The 24,904-nt window shown below is 39.2% G+C and overlaps 1 protein-coding gene across 10 annotated transcripts in view; it reads right to left on the bottom strand.

Annotated features, from left to right (window-relative positions):
• Dock7 (dedicator of cytokinesis 7) overlaps positions 1-24,904 on the bottom strand; it is a 189,363-nt gene that overhangs the window by 38,044 nt on the left and 126,415 nt on the right. For all 10 annotated transcript variants that reach the window (XR_005974334.1, XR_005974335.1, XM_041651518.1 and 7 more), the window contains 7 exons: positions 24,747-24,860; positions 22,757-22,927; positions 15,612-15,751; positions 8,684-8,853; positions 6,920-7,074; positions 6,384-6,566; positions 6,149-6,284 (listed from right to left, as the gene is read on the bottom strand). Coding sequence is in view for 8 of the 10 variants with exons in the window: in XM_041651518.1 (XP_041507452.1) it covers positions 6,149-6,284; positions 6,384-6,566; positions 6,920-7,074; positions 8,684-8,853; positions 15,612-15,751; positions 22,757-22,927; positions 24,747-24,860 (1,069 nt within the window). In the remaining 2 variants the exon portion in view is untranslated. The remainder of the gene's footprint in view (positions 1-6,148; positions 6,285-6,383; positions 6,567-6,919; positions 7,075-8,683; positions 8,854-15,611; positions 15,752-22,756; positions 22,928-24,746; positions 24,861-24,904) is intronic.

Genomic DNA, 24,904 nt, shown 5'->3' with positions numbered 1-24,904 from the left:
CACTGGGTAAGCACTCACTTAGCACCTCTTCAGAAAACCTTTACCCATCCTCCAAGATATCAATGCCTCAGTACTTGCTTTGCTTTTGCTCATAACACTGATTGTTAATTTTTAACAAGACAGGGTCTCACTTTAGCCAGGCTGGCCTGAAATGCACTATACAGTCAAAGCTGTTCATGAATTTAATATAATCCTCCTGCCTCAGCCTCCCAAGTGCTGGGACAGATGTGAACCACCACACAGGACTCCATAGCATATATTCATGCAAGAACACGTTACTTGACAAAAGTGATGTTTGTTTTGTTCTGCATTTCATAATAAAGTATCTGGAATACAGTGAGTGCACAATAAGTTTGTGTCCGTAACAAAACATAATAAAGCCTGGGAAGATGGACTTATGATTACAGTGTTTGCAGTGCAAGCAAGGAAACAGGAATTCAGATTCCCAGAACCCACACACATATGAGGGAGATGTGGCAGTCTGCTTGTAATTTCAATTTTGGAAATCAGAGAGAGGGAACCCTTGGAGCATGTTGGCTAGCAAGATGGTCATACTGGAGCACTTTGGGAGACCTTCCCTTAAAAAATAAGGAGGGATGACTAAGGGAAGTGTCACATCAGCCTTAGGGTTCACACATGCATGCACACACACAACCTATACAGAAGCACATATATACCAGCATGTATATATGCACCACACAGATATGAAAAGATTAAAAAAATCTGTAACAAGATTAAATTCTTTTAAGAAAAAGATTCTGAGAGAGAGAGAGAGAGAGAGAGAGAGAGAGAGAGAGAACATGTATGAGAGAAGGGAGGGAGAACACGCCACAGAAAACAGAAGAGGGCATTAGATTTTCTGGAGGTGAGGTTGCACAAGAAGCTGTGAGTTGCCTGACATTAATGCTGGGAACAAACTTGTATCCTCTAAGAACAGCTTAAAATTACTTCTCTGTTCTATAGGAACGGGCTGGGGGACCTCTTTCCCGAGGACTTTAGGTTTGAAGGCATGAGTGGTCTTTTAATAGGCACCATACATTTATTCTGCATGGAAAAAGGACTGAAACTGGTGGGTAAATATACAAGAATGTGATGGACTCAAGATTTCAAGCTCTCAACTAGGAAATGAAGACTCCACATTTGAAAATAATAAGACCGAAGACTTGAGAGGATGGAAGAACAATGAAAGTAGAATTAAGAGTTCACATAGGAATTTAAAAAATTCTAAGAAACAGGGATCATTTTATACAATGACAAAAAAGTCTCTATGCTTTCCTATTGTTTTTCTTTCCTACCTTTCTTAGCTTTTTAATTTGGAGGGTTTTCTTATAGATTTATTATTATTAATCATGTGTCTGTATTTGTGTCTCTGTGTACTCAAGGGCAAGTATTCACTGAGGTTCTCAGAGGATTAATCTCCTAGGAACTGAAATTACAGGTCATTGTAAGCCATGTGACATGGGTGCCGAGACCTGAATTTGGATCCTCTACAAAAGTGTAGGAGCATTTAACCACTGAATCACCTTTCCTTATTTTGAAATGTATTTTGATCATATTTACTACCCCCAACTCCTAGCCACCCCACTTCATATTCATATTCTGTCCTTTTTAACCCACTGAATTCAATTTGTGTTACTCAAATACTCTTGGGTGAAGAGCCTACCATGCGGCATGGTCAATGTACTGGATCCTTAAAGAAAACTAGTTCTTCCACTCCTCATATCTATCAATGCTAAAAGCTCTATGTTAATGCAGGACTTTGCTATGGAACAATCCTTTTGTACACTGTGAATATTTGTTGCTCTCATTGGTTTAATAGAGGGCTAATTGGCCAATAGCTGGGCAGGAGGCCAACAAAAGGAGAGCACAGGGATGAAGAAGTGCAGAGTCTCCAGAGACCACAGAGAAAACAGGAGATGAACGTGCCATGTTGAAAAAGCTACCAGCACGTGGTAGAACCTAAGTAAGAAATGTGGGTCAAAATGTGAGTTACTTATTAACAAACCTAAACTATCTGCCAAGGATTTATAATTAGTAATAAGTCTCCATGTCGATTATTGGGGAGCTGGAGGTCCTGAAAAAAACCCCACCTACAAATGGCACCAATGTCCAGCACCTACATGCACATAAGGCCTAAGAAAACTTAAAAGAAGGCTTGAAAACCACAGCCAAACACAATTTCCTAGTCCTGCAGTCTCTCATGCCAGATGTGATACACAGATACATCTTTCAGCCACTGCCTGTGGGCTTGAGTTACCAGCATGAGTGCCACCAACACACTATAAGCTAAGCTGCCTGTCGGGTTTAAGGTTCTGCAAATGCAGACAGAAAAGGTTACAGATATGCAGTAAAGACAGATCCAGATGGGTAAAACTTCTAAATGGGATATGTGTATTTAAAAGCGTACATAGTCAGGCTGGAGAGATGACTCAGTGGTTAAGACCACTGACTGCTCTTCCAGAGGTCCCAAGTTCAATTCCCAGCAACCACACGGCTCACAACCATCTGTAATGAGAACTGGTGCTCTCTCCTGGCCTGCAGGCATACATGCAGGTAGAACACTGTATACTAAATAAATAAATAAATCTTTAAAAAAAAGCCTACATAGTCTTGGGAGAGAAAAGAGAAAGGATATAGACATTCACAGAATAGTTTAAAAATAATAGTATTTAAAAAGACAGTAAAAAAAAAATAAGTCACATAGAGATGGGAAATGCGCAAGAAGTCTGGGTCCCGTGATGTTAATATGTTGCACTCATTTATTTATTTATTTAAAAAGAAGGGGTTTCTCTGCATAGATTTTGGAGCCTGTTCTAGAACTTGCTCTGTAGAGCAGATCTTGAACTCACAGAGACACCCTTCCTCTCCCTCCCAAGTGCTGGGATTAAAGGTGTGCATCACCACCATCCAGCTGCCTTCTTTGGCTATGTACAACACAGTCAAGGCTTGTATTAATGCAGATATGTATTCTACCTTTGAAAATTTATGATTTTCCTAAAACAGGGACCAGATACAAAATAAGGAAGAAAGAAAGAAAGAAAGAAAGAAAGATGATCCGGTGATCCATGATCCAATATCTCTGAGCACCTCTGTTGCAGTTTCCTCAGAGCTCTGCATACAAAACGGCTTCAAGATTGCTGGCTGATAGAGTACAGTCTCACAAACTACTCTAGCTAAGACTTAACCATTATCCTGATTTTCTTAAGTTTTCCCCAAAGATGCCAGCGCCCCCAGACAACAGGAAGCAGTCTAGAGAAACAACACTCACATTCCCAAAAGATGGGATATGGATGTTTGTCATCAATTAAGGGGATTAGTTATGAGTTATTATTGGCCATGGTCTAAACAAAGGAGTTACATTCAAAGACCTTTCTATACAAAAGAAGAAATATAAAACAGAAATGATGAGATATATAAAAGTGTAGATTATTGAATCTACTTTAAATCAAGAAGCAACTATTAATCTCAAATATCTTGGTATGGATTTTGATTTATTGATACAAAATTAAAAGTTATTTTTGATATACTATATGTATGTTTCTACTCTTGTTTGGGGCATGCAGTTCATTTAAAAATGTAATGTATAATTAAGAAATACAGGTTAGTAGTTAGTCATCTATAATAATCAAACTTATAGTCATATTAGGTATGTTTTCAAGGTTAAGCAGATATATTTAGATAGACGGTCTTCAAACACTTCAAAAACCTAGAGAATAGGGTATTTAAGATGTTTCGTGACAGTGAGACACATCTGCTCTTGGCAGCACCAATTTACTTCAAAAGAAGAGGGTGGGCATCGAAGCATCTGTGTGTGGAACTTGCTTTCTTTATGGCAAAAGCTAGTCATTTGGGCAAGAAATGGTACTTGCTTCAATTGCTCATGGTATGCTGTCCAAACTGGACCAGCAGGAAGCAAAAGAAAGCAACTGCCAAACTGCCAAGATAAGATTCAACAGACGTTCAAAATTCCCTTTTCTCAGATGTCAGATATATTAGGCTTGTAGGGCAAAGCTGGATGCCCCAACACTGCAGAGGAACTTTAAATCAAGTTTAAACACTTGATTTAAACACTGCAGAGGAACTGCAGCCAGATGTCTCTATTCTTAGGTAATATTACATCCTTCTTGGGTCTTTGAGAGTTAAAGACTAAATAGTTAAACATACAGTTTTCCTTAGTTATGATAAAAAGTAAATTAGGTATAAAACTTTAGACTCACAAAGATAAATAAAGTATTTTCTCTAAATTTTCCAAATATAAATGGACTGGATACTGTAACTGTAATTCTTACTTAATAACTTTTTATTATATTTTTTTATTTTTTAATAATATATTATGTATAATATATTATATTTTATTATAATTTTACTATGCTACAGTTTAAACCTTCCTTTTTAATTAGACAAAAGGGGGGAAATGCTGTGGAACAATCTTTTTGTACACTGTGATTATTTATTGTTCTCATTGGTTTAATAAAGGGGTAAATGTCCAAGAGCTAGGCAGTTAGCAATTAGGTGGGACTTGCAGACAAAAGGAGAGTGTGGGGTTAAAGAAAGGCAAAGTCCCCATCCACAGTGCAAGCAGGAGATGAATATGTTGTGATGCAAAAGGTAGATAAAAAGGTGATAAAAAGGCTCCACATGGTAAAGCCTAGATAAGAAATGTAGATTTATTCAAATTATAAGAGTTAGTTAGTAACAAGTCTAAGCTATCAGCCAAGCATTTACAGTTAATAGCAAGTCTCCATGTTGACTATTGGGGAACCAGCAGTCATGAAGAAAACCCTGCCTAACGGACTTCTTACTCCATGATAGAACTGTCTGGCTTGAGCTCTATTATTTCCTTCCCAGGCTGATTGTGTCCTACTCACCATTAAATTCTAAACACATACAGTATATAAAATCTACCAATATCAATGATTTCTGAAACTGAAATGTCAGAAAATTCTAATTGTGCTGATGTTGGTTGGTGAAACAACTTTAATCCCTGCACTCAGGAGCCAGAGGTAGGTGGATCTCTGAGTTTGAGGACAGTCTAGCCTACAGAGAGAGTTCTAGGACAGCCAGAACTATACAGAGAAATCCTGTCTTTTAACGCCCCCCCAAAAAAAGTAAAGAAAAAAATCTAACTAACAATTAAAGAATTATAGTTCACAAGCCAGATGTGGGGGCACACCTGTAATCTCAATACTCAAAAGTGAGACAGGGGGATCACCAACAGTTTAAGGTCAGACTGTTCTACATAGCCAGGTTCAGTCACTCAGGTATACACCAGCAGACCAGACCCTATCTCAAAATAAATAATTATATAAAGGAAAAATAAAATCCATTTACAGATTCATATTTAACTCAATAAATACATATTAGACATTTAGTACGCATTCTTTACACAGATAACTAAGCCATTTCTGACACTACAAAACTCTTATCAGTATTATTATTTATGACATTTTAGTATTTACAAATGCTTGCACACATATTATCATCACAGCGGTGATAAAAGCAGGCAGTTATCCTATCTTCTAAATACTGAAAACAATTACAAAGAAGTGAGGAAAAGGAAGTTGGGAGATTAAGTATCATAGCCATGGTGATACGGTTAGTGGAAGCCAACCTAGCAATAGAAACAGACCTCAACAGGGAATAAACTATTTTTTTCTACTTCACATATGAGTCTGTGGGCAACATCTTTTTTAATTAATATACACAATATACTAATTTACACTGCAAAATGAAAGATTTAGCAATAAAGGGGCATGTTACATAGAATGACCTCTGTAAGAAGTGTGCTACTCTCAAAGACAGTGATAACGAGGAAGCTACACTATCTACACAGAGGATACACATACACGCCTGTCCTTTGTGTTCAGTTCTGCCCTGAATCTAAACGAAAGTGTCTCTTTTAAGAAGGAGTGGGAAGGAATGCCACACACAAGGACAGCAGGCAAAGCTGAGACCACCCATAGCTAACTAGGACCCACTTCTCATTTTAATTAGAATTTCAAACAGCATCTTCAGAAAAGCAATTATCATGTTGATTCAGTTATGTTCAAAGTGTTTCTAGAAAGTCACTGTGGACTTGCAGCAGCAATGAGTACAGAACACAATCCTTGGAACTGACACATCCCTCATCAAGAGAAGCTGCACCTACCAAGCTGTCCTCGGCTCCGCCGCACCATTTCCTGCCTGGCACCGATGCTTCCCAGAATGGCTTCTTCAAGCTTGGCTCTCATATCTTTTGATTTCTTAAAGGTCAAACTATTCATCCTTTCAAACACCTTTTTCCCCTAAAATTTAACAGCAGAAGAGGCATTGAGAACATTTCCTTCTTCCTTTCCACATTATTTTACTTCCTTGTAAGTTTCAATGGGCTAATAGCTACTTACTTTGTACTCAAAACAAGAAACACATAGATAAAGCAGATCCAGCAGCCGGTTCAGCTGTAGGACGGAGAGATCTGTAAACCACTTCTGCAGAACAGTTTCATCTGCATTCTTGAGAACCCACAGCAGGCAGATCAAAAGGCTGCGGCTTGATTCTGCTGAGAAGGTGGTATGTTGCCTGCCGCTCTGAAAACAGAAGAGCAGCATGGGTCCCACTGACCAGCGATCATTTCACTCTTGTTGACACACACCTATAACTCCAGGACTTGGGAGACTCGGGTAGAAGGGCTCCAAGTTTGAGAAAGTTTGAGCTACCTTACAAGCTTCAGACATATGATATCATATGAGCAAATAAATACTACTATAAAATAGAATTTTCTTAAAAATAAACTACTCTAAAGAAAGCATTTGATTTAGATAACACATGGGAAGGCCAGCCATAACGAACCCTAGCATCTGAAGCTTCATGACTGGCAGTAGACACTGGCTTCATTGTGGCAGAACTGCCAGCGGAGAACAGAACAAGTGCTTCATTTTACCGTTGAAGTGAGAAGGAAACTGCCAGGCCTTGTTAGCTGAGGGACTGACGTTCCTGCGATTGCCATGGCAACTGTCTGGCTTATCATGCTCCCACTCTCACTATCATAATCATCAGGGGCTATACAAATCGGTCTTCCTCGTTGATTGTGTGTTTCTGAAAGGAAAAAAAAGGAAGAACTTTAGGTCAGCTGACAGTTACTACACATGAACTCCTCATAGGTTAGAACACCCAAAGCCAAAGATCCATGTGTAATGTTTACTCTCCCCAAACTCAACCACTAATACTCTGCGTTAACTAGCAGCCTCACTGACAGCAGGAGACGGCGGCAGTGAGACTGTGTTCCCCTTTCAGAGACCATTAGTGCCACGGCACTTTACATGTGCTCTCGACACTTCAGACAGCTACCCGGTACTACAGTACTACAGTGTGAGCCAGAACTAATCCATGCTCTGTTTAATGCTGCATTTTATATCTAATTGCATGTCTCTTAACTGTGAGGGCCACCATGTAAAAACAGACTCTATTTTTAAAATGAACTTTATAACTTTTCAAGATTTAAACATATTGCGGTACAAAATAGTTGTTAACTATTATCTATATTTTATCATTTATTACATATCTGACCTTTTCTTGATATTTTTGACATTTCTAGACTATGTAGCTTGTCTGAGTTTTTTAAAATGTGAATTTTTTTGCATTTTAAACTTAAATCCATGTTTTCAAGATTATCAATTTTTATCAAGATTAATTTCTTCACTATCATTTTTATCATCAAAATTAATTTCTTTTTAAGTTTTTAAATATCAACTTTTTCTATTTCAGTACTTTTTAGTGGAAAAACTGACTAGTTACAAAGAGAAATCTAACAGCATAAACATCCCTGCCTTCAGACCAGAAGCACTTCAGTGACCCTAACCCTGGGAGGTCACAATGCCAATCTCTCACAGACAGAGAGTTATTTCCTGATAATATCAGGAACCCAGGAAATGTTTTTACTTCATTAAAATTGAAGTACTTTACCAGGTTGGTTGCTAGCTTAAATACTGTACAATCTAAACTGCGTATTTAAGTACCTTCCAAACAGTCAAAGTAAGGGAAGGAAACACTACAGGTTCTAGCTTTTAGTGAGCAGCATGGTCTCAACATACTAACCTGGAATAAACATAATTTTTTATATGCAGGTAAATAATAATTTCCATTACTCATCTCTATGAATAAAGCTGGTGACAGAAGGCAAGTACTATTCTCTCTTAACATGCACAATACACATACATACAATAAAGGCATATTTTCTAGAAGGCAGGTATGAACTGCTATAAACTCATGGTAATTTACACTAAGATCATCTCAGGGATCTCAAAATGAATCTTGTTTGTTCAAATGAAACGCAAAAGTTTCAAACAAAAAAGTTAAACATAGTTATTTACAGAGTATTTCTATGGGGGGTGCATTTAATTTAATTTTTAAATTATTTCATTTTATTTTTTATATGTCTGGGAGTTTTGTCTGCATGTGTGTATGTGCACCTTGCATGTGCCTGGTGCCCAAAGAGATCAGAAGAGGATATTAGATCACCTAGAATTTATTGGTCTTGTAGCAATAGTACCATGTGAGTACTGGGAATCAACCTGGAGTCCTCTGCAGGAAAAGTCAGTGCTACTAATCACTGAGCCTCTAACTTCTTTATATATTTTTAACCTTAAAAAGCATTTTCTACAACTTTTGGACAAGCTTTGAAAACTGCTTTAATTATACTAAGTACCTGTAAAATCGTACAGCTGAGGTACAGTTTCCATGATGATACCAATGAGAGGAAGGTACAACATAGCCACCCGAGCCTTTATCTGAGGGTCAGAGTACCGTGGGTCAGAGTCATGACTGGAAAGTAAGTTGTGCACCATATTGATGACTTTCTTATGCAATCCAAACAGTCTATTTGAAAAGAAGAGATGAAGAAGCAGCAACGAGGTCACAGAGATTAGTCATGTCTTTAAAACAAATAGAAAGTAATGGCACTCAATCAATCTTTTTAATTACATAACTCTGCCAGCTATATTTTTGTGTATTCCTATAAAATACTCAATTTAAATAAAATAAAATACACAAATTTCAAAACAGTATAAAGTAAATATTGTAGGAAAAGAAAGCATTTCATCAGTTCACTTAAGAGTAAAACCCTTTGACATAACTCCTTACTAGTGTTTCCAACTGAGAATGAACATGAGAGCACACACAGTACCACTTTCAACAAAACGTAAGCATTATTATTGTGTGTACGGAAATAGAGGCCGCACATGTGCCATGGTGCTGTGTAGAAGTCAGGGGACAACTTTATGGTGTCAGTTTCTCCTTTCACCTTTCCATGGGTGCTGGGGCTTAACTACGGCTGTCGGCTTGCACGGCACACACTCTACCTGTTGAGCCATCTCACTGGCTCGGTAGTCACAATTTCTAAGCAGGTTTCAGGTAGTTTTAACTTTTACTTCAACAAATTAGATCTTTTCACATTCATCAACAATGTACTATTTCTTCTATTTTTATTTTGTATGTGTACTTAGTGCTAGTACACGCATGACTCTTTGTGTGCATGTGTGAGGCCCATGCGTACATGCGTAAGAGTTGTAGATGTATGGAGATCAGAGGTGGACATAAGATTATGTCTTCCTTAATTGTCCTCCAATTCATTTTTTTTTTTGAGGCAAATTCTCCCACTGACCCGTATGTTACCAATTTGGCAAGATTAGCTGGCCAGCAAGGTGTAGGAAGTTTCCTATTCCTACCTTCCCTGAGCTAGAATTACAGATGTTATGATCTGTGGGTGCTGGGAATCCACACTCAGATCCTCATGAGTCAACCGCAACTCCTTTACTGAAGGAGCGAGCCATCTCCCTTGCCTCCATTCCCTTTTTTCTTCCCTGAAAGAAAAACCCTCTATCTGACAGACCATATGATCAAAACACTGGGGGTGTCTTTGGCCATCTCTAGTTTTAAGTGGACTTATTCGCTCACGCACCTCATTTAAGCCCTTCAGATTCCTCTAGACTCTAATCCCTGCACTTTCAAAAGTACTCTAACAAGGGTTCCTGTGCTCTTCCCACACACACCTGTCGTCTTCACAGACTCTGATTAAAGCATACCCACTCCAGCTCCCACAGCCCATAAACTGTAGCAAGCACCAGCTTCAGCGCCTGTCCTTGCAGGAGGACTCAGCGGCGAGTTCTTGTCTTGGCAAAGAAGAGCCATTCTGGATTTATGCTGGCCAGATCTTTTAAATATGCCCATCTCTTCTAAAACAGCATTTTTCCTTTTCTTTTTGTCTTCTTTTTTAAAAAAATTTATGTGTTTGTGTAAATGTGATGTGTAGAGGGTAGGCCTGAAGGTCATCAGGGGGCATAAGATCCCCTGGAGCTAGAGTTACAGTGGTTGTGTGATGTGGGATTCCCCTCTGTATGCTGTATGTTTTATTGCCATTGGTTAATGAATAAAGCTGGTTTGGCCACAGGCTTAGCTGAGTAAAGCCAGGCAGGAAATATAAAGAGAGTAGACACAGTCAGGAAGACGTCATGTAGCTGCTCAAGAATAAGAGGTAACGAACCATGAGCCTCGTGGTAAAATACAAAATAACAGAAATGGGTTAACCTAAGATGTAAGAGCTAGCTAGAAATACACCAGAGACATCAGTCAAACAGTGTTGTAATTAATATAGTTTCTGTGTGATTACTCAGGTCTGGGCGGCCAGAAATGAAGGGGCAGTCTCCGCCTACAGTTGTGAATCATACAGCACAGGTGCTAGGAACCAATTTCACATTCTCTTCAAGAGCAGGAACGCTTTTAACAGGTGAGCCATCTCTCCAATCCCCAAACAGGTCTGTCCCTGTACTTGTAAAACACTCTTTTTTTTTTTGTCTCAGAAAAAGTTGTATTTCTCCCAGAAAGTGCTCTCCCATGCTGTCAGTGAATCCCATCTCCCTTCAACACTTTCAATGACCATCCTGACCAAATTCTTCCCTTGCTTCAAGCAAGCTTTACATATTTTTAAAGCACATCTTAAATTTTATTATAGGGTTTACTTATAAAGTAAATATATTCAAATATTGTCCAAACTACGCAGGTTCACAGAAGTCTCTGTGTGACACTCTTCCTATCCGCTCCCCTGTGTCACATCCTCCTGAAGAAGCCAATCCCAATGCCGATTCTTTTTATTTTCACTCACTCTTTCACAGCTAACGAGCTCCTCCCCTACTTCCTTGTGTCCCACTGCACTTAATGAGCATGAACGGTGGGGGTTCCCAGGCTCAGTTTCTGAGCTTCTGCTGTTTACATTCTCACCATAACGGTTCTCAGGCCCGGACAGGCACTCCTACCCTGTCAGCAGCTGTCACACCCAGACTCCAACTGCCTAAACTGTTTTTATGAAGTCTTTTCGTGTATTTTATTTTTCAATCACATTAAAGTATTAAATGTATAATTATCCAATACTCAGTGCTAATGACTGACCCCAGAGTTTTGTGTAAGCCACACAAGCGTGCTCCCTCTGAGCTGCTGCCCCAGCTCCTGCCCTGTTCATGCTGTCTGAATTAAGATGCATCAGCTCCTGCTTCCTGATTCCTTCTTTGAGTTCCTGCCTGACATCCCTTCATGATGGATTGTGATCTGGACATATCTGGACATACAAGTTTCCAAGTTTCATCACAGAAATAGAAAACTAGAACGACAGCTCTTTAGAACACGAGAGATCTGTGCCTCTATTAGACTGTTTCATGGCCAGCTTTCCTGCTATAAGGGAAGTTCATAACAAGCACATCTTTGGCCAATTACAGAACATATTAGTGCTAATCAAGGAATGATTCTTAGTGCTTAGCAAGCAGATGAAGTCAAAGGACAAGCACTCGCCTTAAGGATCTGGGGCAATGTATCCTACACACAATCTCTGTCTACACCTGAAAAAATGTAACAGAGGCATATGACAATCTTAGGGTCATTAAGCACTATTCTGAAATTCAACTGCTAAATCCCAAAGGTAGAAATGAACTTGTCACATTCAAGCTAAAAGGTTAGAATGGTTTCCCTTAGATGAGCTGAGCCTCTAGTTACTGAGAGCATTAGACAAGCTCTGCGGCTACAGCGCAGAGCACGAAGCACAAGAGTTGGTCGGCTCTCTAGCTCCTCCTCTAATGGAGGGGCACCTGATAAACCTCAAGGAAGCAGTTTGCAGAGAGAAAACAAGACTGTGCGGCTAACGGTGACTGTGGCAAGGGCAACACGGCTACAATTTAGTAGGCGGTGAGAATCTCCATAGGAACATCCTGTTTTGTGAGAAGGTCTGAGAAACTACAAGCAGGAAACGACTATGTGAAGATCTTAGATAATTCAAGTACTGCTTTGGGCAGAGAAAAATGCAAGCATCAAGGCCCAAATGTATGAATGAACTTGTCACACTTAAGAAACAGACAATAGCAAGGCATGGCTTTGAGGACAATTAATAAAACTCTGGGTTTTATTCTAAGTGGTATTTAACTTACAGGAAAAAAAAGAGAGGATAACTTTAAGTTATTACAAATAATGCTGTTATGAACATAGTTGAACAAATGCTCTTGCAGTATGATTGAGCATCTTTTGGGTATATTCTCAACAGTGGTATTGCTGGATCCTGAGGTAGACTGATTCCCAATTTTCTGAGAAACAGTCACACTGATTTCCAAAGTGGTTGCACAAGTTTGCATTCTTACCAGCAATGGATGAGTGTACCCCTTACTCCACATCCTCTCCAGCATAGGCTATCATTGGTGTTTTTTATCTTAGCCATTCTGATAGGTGTAAGATGGTATCTCAAAGTTGTTTTGATTTGCATTTTCCTGATAGCTAAGGAAGTTGAACGTGTCCTCAAGTATCTTTTGACCATTTAAAATTCTTCTGTTGAGAAACCTCACACTGGACTGAGCTCCCAAGGTCCAGTTGAAGAGTGGAAGGCGGGAGTGTATGAGCAAGGGAGTCAAGACCACGAGGGGTTCACCCACCGAGATAATTTGCCTGACTAATGGGAACTCACCAACTCCAACTGGACTGGGAGTGAACAAGCATGGGATCAAACTAGTCCCTATGAATGTGGTTGACAGTTGGGGCAGACTGAGGAGCCAATGAGAATGGTACTGAGATTTATCTCTACTGCATGTACTGGGTTTTGGGAACCTATTCTCTTTGGATGTTTACCTTGCTCAACTTTGATGTAGTGGAAAGGGCATTGGATTTTCCACAGAGCAGGGTGCCTTGCCCTCTCTCAAGATTGGAAGGGAGTGGAGGGGAAGGTGTGTGGAGGGAGTGGGAGGGGAGTGGGAGGAGGGGAGGAAATGAGAATTTGGATTGCTATTTTTTTTAAGTAATAAAAAAAAACTTTAAGTAAGGTCATGGCATAATCTTACCCCATTTTAAAAAGATTATTCAGGCTACTTGCTATTGCATCAAAAATGATTTGAGAGACACAATAAGGAAACATAATTAGTTCCAGTAGAAGCAGGGCTGAAAAGATGGGGCTGAACTTGGGATGTTTTAGAGAGCTGCAGACTTTGCTAACGAAGAGGGCGCAGGGAAGAAAAGAAAGAGGAAACAAACCAGACTAAAGCTAAGGCTAAGCTGATATGCTCTCTTCTACTATGTAGCGCACAGTCTACGATGTCTGAATACACACAAAAAAAGCGACGGTAAACACATCATTACTCATGGGACTCAACAGAAACCTTTCCAAGAGCCAAAGAACAGCACATTCTAGCTTCAAGAAGAAAAGAGTCAGTAACGAATTCCTTCATAAGCCAAATATTATAACACATAAACGTAGGGTTTAATAGAATTGATTATTGACGTGGAAAGGAACATCACTACAGGAATTGCCTATCCTTTATATCCTTTATATGAGACATTACTGAAATCTAGACAGCATGCATTTTCCTGCCATCCATCCTAATTCAAAGAAAACTATGCTCCCCTGGGGTTCAGGAGAAGCTGACTATCCAATTTCAGCACCAGAGTCTAGCTAGGTCAGCCCTGTCACTTCAAATGGCTAGCTGGCATGTTCCTTTGACTCTTCAAAAAGACAACCTTTAATTAGCTCATAGCTTTCCTCAATAGAAGAAGCCTGACAATAATGAATACTGCCTAGTGACACAGCTGGGTATAATATCCCCATCCTGTGTGCTGTGGCAAACAATCCATGTCTGGTCTAAGGTCTCATGTGAGCAGAACTGACCTAATCCTTCCAGCAACCCAGCGTCCATCAGGATAACCAGCTGAAACCCATCAGGCCACTAGAAAGATTTATACTTGCGTGTAAAAGGGAGTCATCCCCCCTTTCCTGACAGTCATAAACAAAGAGAGTATTTAATCCTAACTCAGTGGGAACCATCCTGCAGTCAGAGTAGAGCTGACTATTCTTGCAGCAGAAACAAGATGAAATTAATGAGCTGAAGACTGAGTTACACAAGAAACCTCTTCCTACCAAATATGAGTAAATTTATTTCCTTGAAAAAGCCAATATGAAGAATTTTGTTTCTTACAACTGAAGCCATCCTGCCCAAATAAACACACCGGAAACATAACTCAAAGTCCTGAGTTGTTTAGGAAAGCTACAATGTTTGGGAAACTGTAGAGTATCTTCTCTCCTCAAAAACGGACAGGTTTATTACTGCCTTCAAATGACATTGTCCTCTTCTGTCAAATGTAAACCAGGAATGCGCTTGCAGACAGAACAGGCAGGCATGGCGTCTCTCTCGGCCATGTGAACTCTTCTCTCTGAACAGAGTCTACACAAACCCCTACCCCACATGCAGCCTATAGAACTGCACAGTTCTGGTGAAAACTAATTCTTTAAAATATATTCCACATGTAGGTTCTCATTATTTTAAAAATATAAATCTTTCATTTGCAGACAGTCTGGGCCTTTTAAAATTTATTCAGTATCAACTCTGTCGCTGACATAATAACTACAGACTTAGTCTTTCAACTTTTTTTTCTTTCTTCTCTTAAGCAGATTAAACATCCACTAAAAACCTATTTAAGGTTGTATGATTTTGTTTCCTGGACTTCCTGTATGACATGTAACTGCAGGATAAACTTAAGATGATCGGACCATCAAAAAATTTTTTGTTACCCAAATGAACCACAATACAGTTTTAGTTTCTAAATAGCTTCTTTTAAAATTAGTTTATGTGTGTGTGTGACTGTGTATTGAATGAGCACATGAATGCCGGTGTCTTTAGAAGCTAGCAGAGGTGTGAGGTCTAACAGCAGAAATTTTAAAAAGAATAGGGTAAGTTTTAAGATAAAATACTACACAGTAGGATGACAAATTATAAATTTTTCTTATAAAGAATTAAAGAAAAACTAGCCTATTTTCCTTAACTGAAAACTGCCTACTGTTATTTTAACAAATAGTCCATATACTAATATATATAATTGTTTCTTATACTATTAAAAAATGCTACTGATCAACCATAATATACCATTAGCGTAGATAAATCTCAAACTCAGAGATGATTAAATAAAATATAAACACCACACAGAAAACAAAGTATATGAACCTCAGAGGATAAATAAGCATAAAAAATAAAGAGACAGAAATAGTACTAAAATCTTAGCAAGATCTGTCCCACTTTCCAAAATCAAACTGATATTTTACAAGGCAAAACAGATCTACTCACCCTTCAGCATCAGGGTCTAAAATGAGCGCGAGCTCTGTTAACACGAGGCCTGCCAGGTAGTGCTGCTGGCGGAAGGGCAAGGACAGTTCAAACATATTTGCGATCTTCTGGTCCTGCACGTTTGTGGAAAATCCAGAACTCTGTTGGGGACAAGGTAGAACTCAACTGTTGACAGCTGTGCAACAAACACCCTACAGCTGGGGCATTGCAACAAACACCCAACAGCTGGGGCATTGCAACAAACACCCAACAGCTGGGGCATTGCAACAAACACCCTACAGCTGGGGCATTGCAACAAACACCCTACAGCTGGGGCATTGCAACAAACACCCTACTGTTGCGGGAGGTCCTCCCACTCCTCCAGCCTATCACCGCTGAGGTACCAGCCAATTCCAAGCCTGTTAGTAAGAGAAAAACCCAGAGTTTCTGGAGTTTCTGTCTCATGTCAAGAGCCATGATATGGGACAGAAAGAAATATGAGTTTAGAAAACATCTTTGCTTTTCTTCATATCTATCATACTTTTCATTGAATATATCTATCATGTCTTTCATTGAATATATATATATGTTTATATATGTCTATATGATTAATGTTTAAGTTTTTCATAATGAACAATGAGTTTTTCCTGAAGTGACATTTGAAGTTTCCAGGAAGAAGATGGGGCCCCATAACAACAACTCCACCTGGTTGATATGACGTCATGATGCTGATAGCGCTACTACAAGACCTGCTTTTGGTACCAGCTGCACAAGACAGTTCCAACTTGGTTAGCTGAAATGGTGCACATCTTATACAACATTTTGGCCAGACCTGCACAAAATACTCAGAGACTATTGGCAATTTTAAAAGACATTGATCTTGAAATTTAACCATCATTTCACTTTCACAGGATCCCCCAGAAACAACGTCGCCCCCATGACAGCTGAAAGTAATTCTAGAGGACGACGTCCCCTTTCCCAGTAAAACTTGCCCTTGGGTTTAGGGACATCATTTAGGGGTTGATTATAATTAGTACACGATTGAGGGTTGGGGGAGGAATTTTATACGCTCAGGGATCATTTAAAAAAAAAAAAAAAAAGAGGGATGATGGGATAATAGATTTGTAATTGTGAGTTACTGTTTTTAGACAAATACATTGGTATAGATTCTTGTATATTGATACAAAGTTAAATTATATTGACTATTGTACGCATGCATGTTTCTACCTCTGTTTAAAACATTTTTTTTATGTATTGACATATATTGTATTGATATATATATATATATATTGTATATATTTACCATATTGCAGTGTACATTTCTACCTCTGATTAAGATACTTATATAATGATTGTGTATTGATATATATTTGCCTACTGCAATGTATATTTGTACATTGTTTATATTTGGAGGTCATTGTCCTCATTTGTTTCACAGTCGTTTATTGTCTTAGTCTTTAAGTTAGATAGATATTGAGAATTATATAGACTAATAGTCATCTAAGTTTGTCATTTATAATAGACTAATCAGGTTCTTTAGATATATAGAGATTATACTCAGTATAGATAGATAATCTTCAACTTCTTCAAAGAGCTGTAGAAAATGGCCTTTAATCTAACTCAGAGTTTTGTGGTAGTGAGACACAATTGCTCCTGGCAACACCACTCTATTCCCGAGAGAATGTTGAGCACCAAAGACACTCCACCTGGAGCCTTTCTTTTTGGCAGAACTGGCGTTTGGGCAAAGAAATGCCCATACCTCAACAACTGACAAAGATACAGAGCATGCATCAATGGATAAAACAGGACTGTCATATCCTGCCAAGACAGGGTAAGATAGTTTTGAAAAGTTGCTTGCCTTAGAAAATGGTATGTCCGTTATGTTAGGCCTTAGCCAAAGTTGGTTGCTTCAACGCTGCTAATGTGACTTTGGGTGATTGCCCAGGTAGCTAGTTGTCTCTGTAATTTGTTGCATGTTTTGGAAGTTGTTCTACTGAACTTCCTAATTACCCAGGTAACATTATTTCCCTTCTCAGATCTTCGATGGGGTTGAAGACTATATAAATGTAGTTACTTTCTCTCATGACTTGGCCAAGTTATTTATTATACAAGACCTAAGCTAGTTAGAATAGGATATTTGTACTTATTGTATATAATTTCATAGTAGGTTTAGAACTCTCTTATTTAAACAAAAGGGGGAGGTGTTGCGGGAGGTCCTCCCACTCCTCCAGCCTATCACCGCTGAGGTACCAGCCCACTGGGGCGTGGTTTCTCTCCCTTTAAAAAAGCGGCCACTTCCAAATGATGTGGGAGTGATTTCTTATTAATAAAGAAACTGCCTAGACCCATTTGATAGGCCAACCCTTAGGTAGGCGGAGTAAACAGAACGGAATGCTGGGAGAAAGAAGCTGAGTCAGGGAGTCGCCATGATTCTCCCACTCCAGACAGACGCAGGTTAAGATCATTCCTGGTAAGCCAGCTCGTGGGCTACACAGATTAATAGAAATGGGTTAGATAAATATGTAAAAGCTAGCCAATAAGAAACTAAAACTAATGGGTCAGGCAGTGTTTAAAAGAATACAGTTTCCGTGTAATTATTTCGGGTAAAGCTAGCCGGGTGGCGGGACACAGCCCGCCGATCCGTACTTCAACACCCTACAGCTGGGGCATTGCAACAAACACCCTACAGCTGGGGCATTGCAACAAACACCCTACAGCTGGGGCATTGCAACAAACGAAACGTGACATTATTATGCCAGACAAAAGTTACGCCAGCGAGTTCACAGAAGCGTGACTGCTCTTACTTTGGGTACAGGAGAGTATGGTGACAGTCTTTATTTCTGTTACCAAACATAGAAGACTGACCTAGTCTGGACCTACTTGGGGATTGCAGACCTTAGGAAGAGGATTCATCGGTGCATAAGATAAAGGCTGACTTCAGGCAGAAAGAGCTCAGGAAAGTGGCTTGTTCAAGTCATTAATCTATTTGTTTTTAAATAGAAGGTGGGATCTTGCTATGCTGGGCCTTGAACACAGCCTATGATCTCAGCATTCCAAACAATAAAACAATTTTATTACTAAAATTAATAAACTAAAAGTTTAATTTTGCTTTTCTCATTGAAATTCCCCATTTGCTTAATTTTTTATTCTTAATCATCTACTATTCTGGTAGCCCCTGAAGGGGAGAGATGGAAGTGAACACTAATGCTGTAAATGCCCTCACCCTACCAAAACCATGGCACTTGTTTTCTAGAGAAATTTCAAATATCACTTAAACCATATTTCATTTGTCTTTGGAATTACCATCATCTAGTGGTTTCTTCACCAAATCTCCAGAAATTGTAGTGTTAAAAAAAGTTTATATCATTATATTCATGGCTACCCATGTATATGTATGCGTGTGTATATCTGGTTGTGTACATGAAGGTGAACAAGATAATTCAAGAAATCCTGATTATTCATAGGTAAATGTCATGTAGTAAGGAGGTTTCAGGAAAGGTACCTGTTGTGGAACAATCTTTTTGTACACTGTGAAGATGTGTCACTCTGACTGGCTTAATAAAAAACTGAACAGCCAATAGCTAGGCAGGATTTCTAGGCACAGAGGACTCTGAGGAGAAGAAGGACAGAGATACCAGGAGACGTAGACAGAGCAAGAAGCCTGGGCATTACAAAGTAACAATGATTGAACCACTTAAAAGAATATAGATTTAAAAATATGGTTTAAATTATAAGAGCTAGTTAGAAACAAGCCTAAGCTACTGGCTAAGCTTTCATAATTAAAAATAAGTCTCCAGGTTGTTTTTTGTGAGCGGGCAGCCCAGAAAAAAAAATTCCATCTATAGTTACCTATGACTGATTTAGCTCTGGCTATTTAGCTACATCTTTGGAAGAAGACAGAGAAAAACGCAAAGGGCTACATGTGTCCATTAGGGAGGCAGAAAGATGTAGGAAGTAGGTTGGTCCAGGAGATGAACTGAAAAGATGAAGTTAAAAGTTTTGGCTGGCTCTCTAACCAGTTTATGTACGTGAGGTCTGTTTGTTTGTTTGTTTGTTTGTTTATTTTTAACAAGCACGTCAGATCAACCCAGTCTAGGTAACTGCACCCAAGCATTCCAAACCACAGAAATAGGATTAGGGAATGTGTAAGATCAACTCTAACATCAGACATTAGGAGGTACTATAAAAACAGCTTTCCAACTCAGGAAGAATATAACATGTATATTTTATTAGGTGGAAGGAAAAATATTGGCTTTCTTGATACTACAACTATAAAATTTTAATCTTTTCATCTTCAAAGAAACTATTAGTTGTGAAAGTGAAGAAGTACCCACTTCAACTTTAAATGTCCATTAATTTTTTGTAAGCAGGTCAGGTTGAGCTAGGCAGACTGGCTTCTTTTCCCTGCTTCAAGGCATTTATAAATATAATATATAAATACAATATAAATTTAAATAGCTATTTCACAGGAATTAACCCAAACTTGTTTTCCATATTTGCTTCAAAAAACCTCAATTTGGGAAAACAACAAAATAAGTGAGTGTATTTAGGTGAGCTCACATATCTGTAAACACATACATCATGCTTTAAAACCTGGGCTCTGGAATAAAGCTTTGGTTCAAAGTCTAACCTGACCATTTCTTACTTTCAGTGTTTCTTGTCTGGAGCTATCCAATGTGCATACTAACAGAACAATCCCACAGCACTGTTCTTGTAATTAGATGAGCTAATACTTATAAAGCACTCACGAGGTGGTTTGAATAAAAAGGGTCCCCATAGACTTACAGGGAATGACACTATTAGGAGGTGTGTCCTTATTGGAGGATGTGTGTCACTAAGGGGTTGAACTTGAGTACTGAGGTGCTAAAGCCAGGCCCAGTGTGGCATTCTCTTCCTGTTGCCTGTCAGTCTAGATGTAGAACTCTCTGCTCATTCCCTAACACTATGCCTGCCTGCTGCTATGCTTCCCCCATGATGATAATAGACAAAACCTCTGAATGTAAGCCAGTCCAATTAAATGTTTTCCTTTCTAAGGGCTGCCATGGTCATGATGTCTCCTCATAGCAATAGAAAGCCTAAGACAGAAGTTGGTACCAGAGTGGGATATTGTAATATGCTTTTATTTGGAGGAATGCAGACTCTGGGACTTTGAATGAGAAAGCAGTTGAATGCTTTATCTGGAACTTAATGGGCCATCCTAGTAGGAGCATAGAAGACAGTGGTGCTGAGGGTGATGTGAACTTTGGGGGCCTGGCTCAAGAGGTTTCAGAGGAGAAGAATATTAGTACATGGCCTAGAGACTAGTCTTGTGATATTCCGGTGACGTCTGTGGCTGCTTTCTGCCTTTGTTCAAAAGATCTGCCTGAGGCAGATTGAAAAGGTTTTGTATTAATGTGTTGGCAGAGGAAATCTCAAAACAGCCTAGTATTGTCTCTGTTTTATGGTTATTAGTGGTCGCTCTTATGCAGAACTATAAAGAAAAGAAGCAAGCTGATCAAGGAAAAATACAAAATGTAAAGTTCAAGGAGAAAGGGGGCCTGTGTTCAAAGAGATAAGCAGATTAAAGAAAAGCCTGATGTTAAATGGAATGAAGGAACTGGTGATCTCAGGGCGAGATCCCACCCAACTAAACTTCTAATTTGTAAAAAGGGCAGAAGTGGAGGAATGTGCCTTTAATCCCAGCAATCCAGAGTCAAAGGGAAGGGATTCTCTGGTCAACAGAGGGCATTTTGGGACAGCCAAGCTTAGGCAGCGAAGGAAACCTTGAAAACAGGAAGCTGGTGAAAATATTTTAAATGAGGGGCCATGTTCCAGCCCGAAAAAGCAGCAGAATCTGGCAGTTTTCACCATGTGGTTCTGGCTTTAGAGTTAGGGATAGAAGAAAGCGGTTATGGAATCTTCCCTCTGCAACTAAGGAAAGCAGCTAAGGCCAAGTATGTGGCAGCAGTATCCCTGCATGGAGGCCAAAAAAGGCCACTGTGTGAAGCTGTGAAGTTGAAGTATGCATTGCCTTGGAGACCCCAAGATGCTGGGGATGCCAGAGTCATGGGATACCTGCTGAGGAAAGCTGCTAACAGGGAGTGAAACCAGCCCAAGAGAAAGAAGTGTGTTATAGTCAACAAAACTGGAAAACATTAGAGATCTGAAGAGTGCTTTGTTATCAGACATGGAGATGTAGAATTTGGAGTTTGTCCATCTGGTTTTCAGTCTTCCTTTGGTCTAGTATTTCCTCACTAAGCCCCCTTTCTTCCCTTCAGAAATGATAATGTATAACTTGTGCCATTGTATGTTATAAATACATCATCTGCTTTTTCATTTTGATTTTACAGAGTATTACAGGGGATACACTTAAAGAGATGGCATGAGTCTCAGAAGATATTTTGAAATTTGGAATTTTAAACATTGTTGAGACTATAACCATAGACTATGGGAACTTTTGAAGTTTGGACTAAATGCATTTTGCATTATGATATGGCTATAAGCCTATGGGGGCCAGGGAATGGAATGTGGTAGTTTGAATAAAAATGGTCCCCATGGGCTCACAGAGAGTGGCACTATTAGGAGGTGTGGCCTTGTTGGAGGACGTGTTTCACTAAAGGGTGGGCTTTGAGTTCTCAGGTGCTCAAATGAGGCCCAGTGTGGCATTATCTTCTGGCTGCCTGCCAATCTGGAATTCTCTGCTCATTCTCTAGCACCATGTCTGCCTGTGCAATGCCATGCTTCCCACCATGATGATAATGGACTAAACCTCTGAACTGTAAGCTAGTGGCAATTAAAAGCTTTCCTTTATAAGAGTTGCCATGGGGGCTGGAGAGATGGCTCAGTGGTTAAGAGAACTGACTGCTCTTCCAGAGGTCCTGAGTTCAATTCCCAGCAACCACATGGTGGCTCACAGCCATCTATAATGAGACCTGGCGCCCCCCTCCTGGCTTGTGGGCACACATGGAAGGAATGCTATACACATAATAAATAAATAAATATAAAAAAAAAAAGAGTTGCCATGGTCATGGTATCTCTTCACAGCAATAGAAACCCTCACAAAGACAATCCAGAAATGAGCCTATTACCTAACTAATCATCAAATTACACATTATGATTTTTCCACCCATTGTTTTCAATCCTTTTTTATAAGTATGAACATAGGTATGTCTTCACATTTTGCATACCTGAGATGTTGCAGAAGAAACAGAAGGTGATGGAGATGCAGGTGGGGTGAGCAAGCTGCAGGGTAAGTTTAATGTTACATAGTGCTCATGGCTGCAGATAATTCGCAGGAAATCCAACCTCAAGGACACCAGCACACTTGGATTTGGCAGTGAATAGAGCTTTGATGCCACCTTGGAAGAATTGCATAAATAAGAGAACACAATGATACATTTTTTTCCTTCCATAGCAATAGAAGTTTGGGTCTCTGTGGCTCATAGGAGAACATCCTCTTTCTGAAAATTATAGCAAACACTATAAACATAGAACTTACGGGACCGACAGTATAAATCCACTTGACTAGCCTTAAGTCACGTTATCTTATTGCCAATATTGCATTAATATCTCTACTTCTCAAAAATGTACTTTATGAAGGAAAAGCCTACTTCTTTTCAACATTTCTGTTTAATGAATTTATAATTGTCTATCTTTGCCAACTATATCACAGGCTACTTGGGGAGACATACTGTAAGTTGACTGAATAACATCCTTTGGGTCAACCTCAATGCTTGACAGTGCAGGAGGTCATTAAGTCAGAATAAGGTTTTTTGTTGTTATTGTTTTTCTGAGACAGGGTTTCATTATGTAGCTTTGGCTGTCCTGAAACCCACTACATAGACCAGGCTGGCCTCAAACTCACAGAGACCTGTCTGCCTCTGCCTCCTGAGTGTTGGGACTAAAGGTGTGCATCATAATGTCTGGCTCAGAATAAATTTTGATAGTAATAAAATTTAAATTTTGGGGGAAAATAGTGGTTTTGGGGGAAAAAATAGTGAGCCAGTGCCCACACATAGGTAATTTCTATAACTATAAAAGAAATAAAAATATCCAATTGAACAGGTCTTTAAAATTTTAAAGACTATATTGCCAAATAGAATTGTATGAAATTTTGATTTTATGTGGATGAGTGTTTTGCCTGTATTTACGCTTCTGGTACTCACAGAACTCAGATACCCTAGAATTGGATTTCAGACTATTGTGAACTGCCGTGTAGATGTTGAGTTTTAAATCCAGGTCATCAAGAACAACAGTGAGTGCTCTTAACCACTGACCTATCTCCCTAGCACCCTAGAATTATTGACCAACAGCTCTCCAAAACTAATTGATGGGCCAGTTAGGAAGGGTTTCATAAGTTTAACTCCTAAACCCCATGGACTCAACTTCTCAAAACTTCTGAGATAAAACCCTGACATTTTATTTTTTAAGGCTTCATTAAAAATAACACTGGAGTCAATGCACTGTTTATAGAGGGGCCAATTCAGAGACAAATATCAGTATTTCTCAAAAGGTAATACATTAATAATCAGTTGATAACATTTACAAAATGTAACTTGCTGCCTGTGGACAAGGTCTAGGATGTTTGTGATTTATAAAAGGCAAGGTAATAAATGACATTTTGAACATCAGTAACCATCTGACCACAAGTTCAAACTCTACTGTTTAGGATTAAATAGTAGCAATAACAACAAACTGCTGAAAGACCACCCAAAAGCAGGCACAATGGCTCACATTCATAACCCTAGGATTGGAGAGGTAGACCAGAGTTCAAGGCCACCCTCAGCTACACAGTCAATTTGGAGCTGTCCTAGGCTATATGATACCCTATCTCAAATAAACAAATAATACCCAGAACAGGAAAAATTCAGTTAACTATGCACTCAACATAAATGCTGTACTTGCACAGCATTCAAAGGCTGCAATCCATCACTAATTATCTGACTATCTGTTAATGAGAAGGAAGAAAAACTGAGTGGGGTGAATTAGCTGTTCTGGGATCTGCTTGCTATAGTCCTAGTAAAACACATTCGATATACTTTCACCACAGTATTATCAACACATAACTCTGTGCTACTTTTTCATTTTAATACCAAAATATGAATGTGTTTTTGAAGCTCCAGTCCTGGACAAAGCTACCCCAATATTTCAGTTACTTGATTACTAATTATGCATTACCTGTTTATAGCAGGACTTTATAAGACTGAAGACAAATCCTCTGTCCATAACAGACAACAAATCATTAAGAAAGAAGGCAAGGCTTGTATTCAGTCTCTCAACCATTTCTGTGTCCTAGGAAACAGAACATAAGCAATAATCATGATGATGACAGTTCA

The sequence above is a fragment of the Microtus oregoni genome, unplaced genomic scaffold (genome assembly GCF_018167655.1).
Source record: "Microtus oregoni isolate MIOR12 unplaced genomic scaffold, Mior012 000005F_ref0000423, whole genome shotgun sequence".
Taxonomy (NCBI): domain Eukaryota; kingdom Metazoa; phylum Chordata; class Mammalia; order Rodentia; family Cricetidae; genus Microtus; species Microtus oregoni.
Note: the sequence above shows the minus strand (reverse complement) of the source record. Positions and strands in the feature narration are given on the sequence as shown.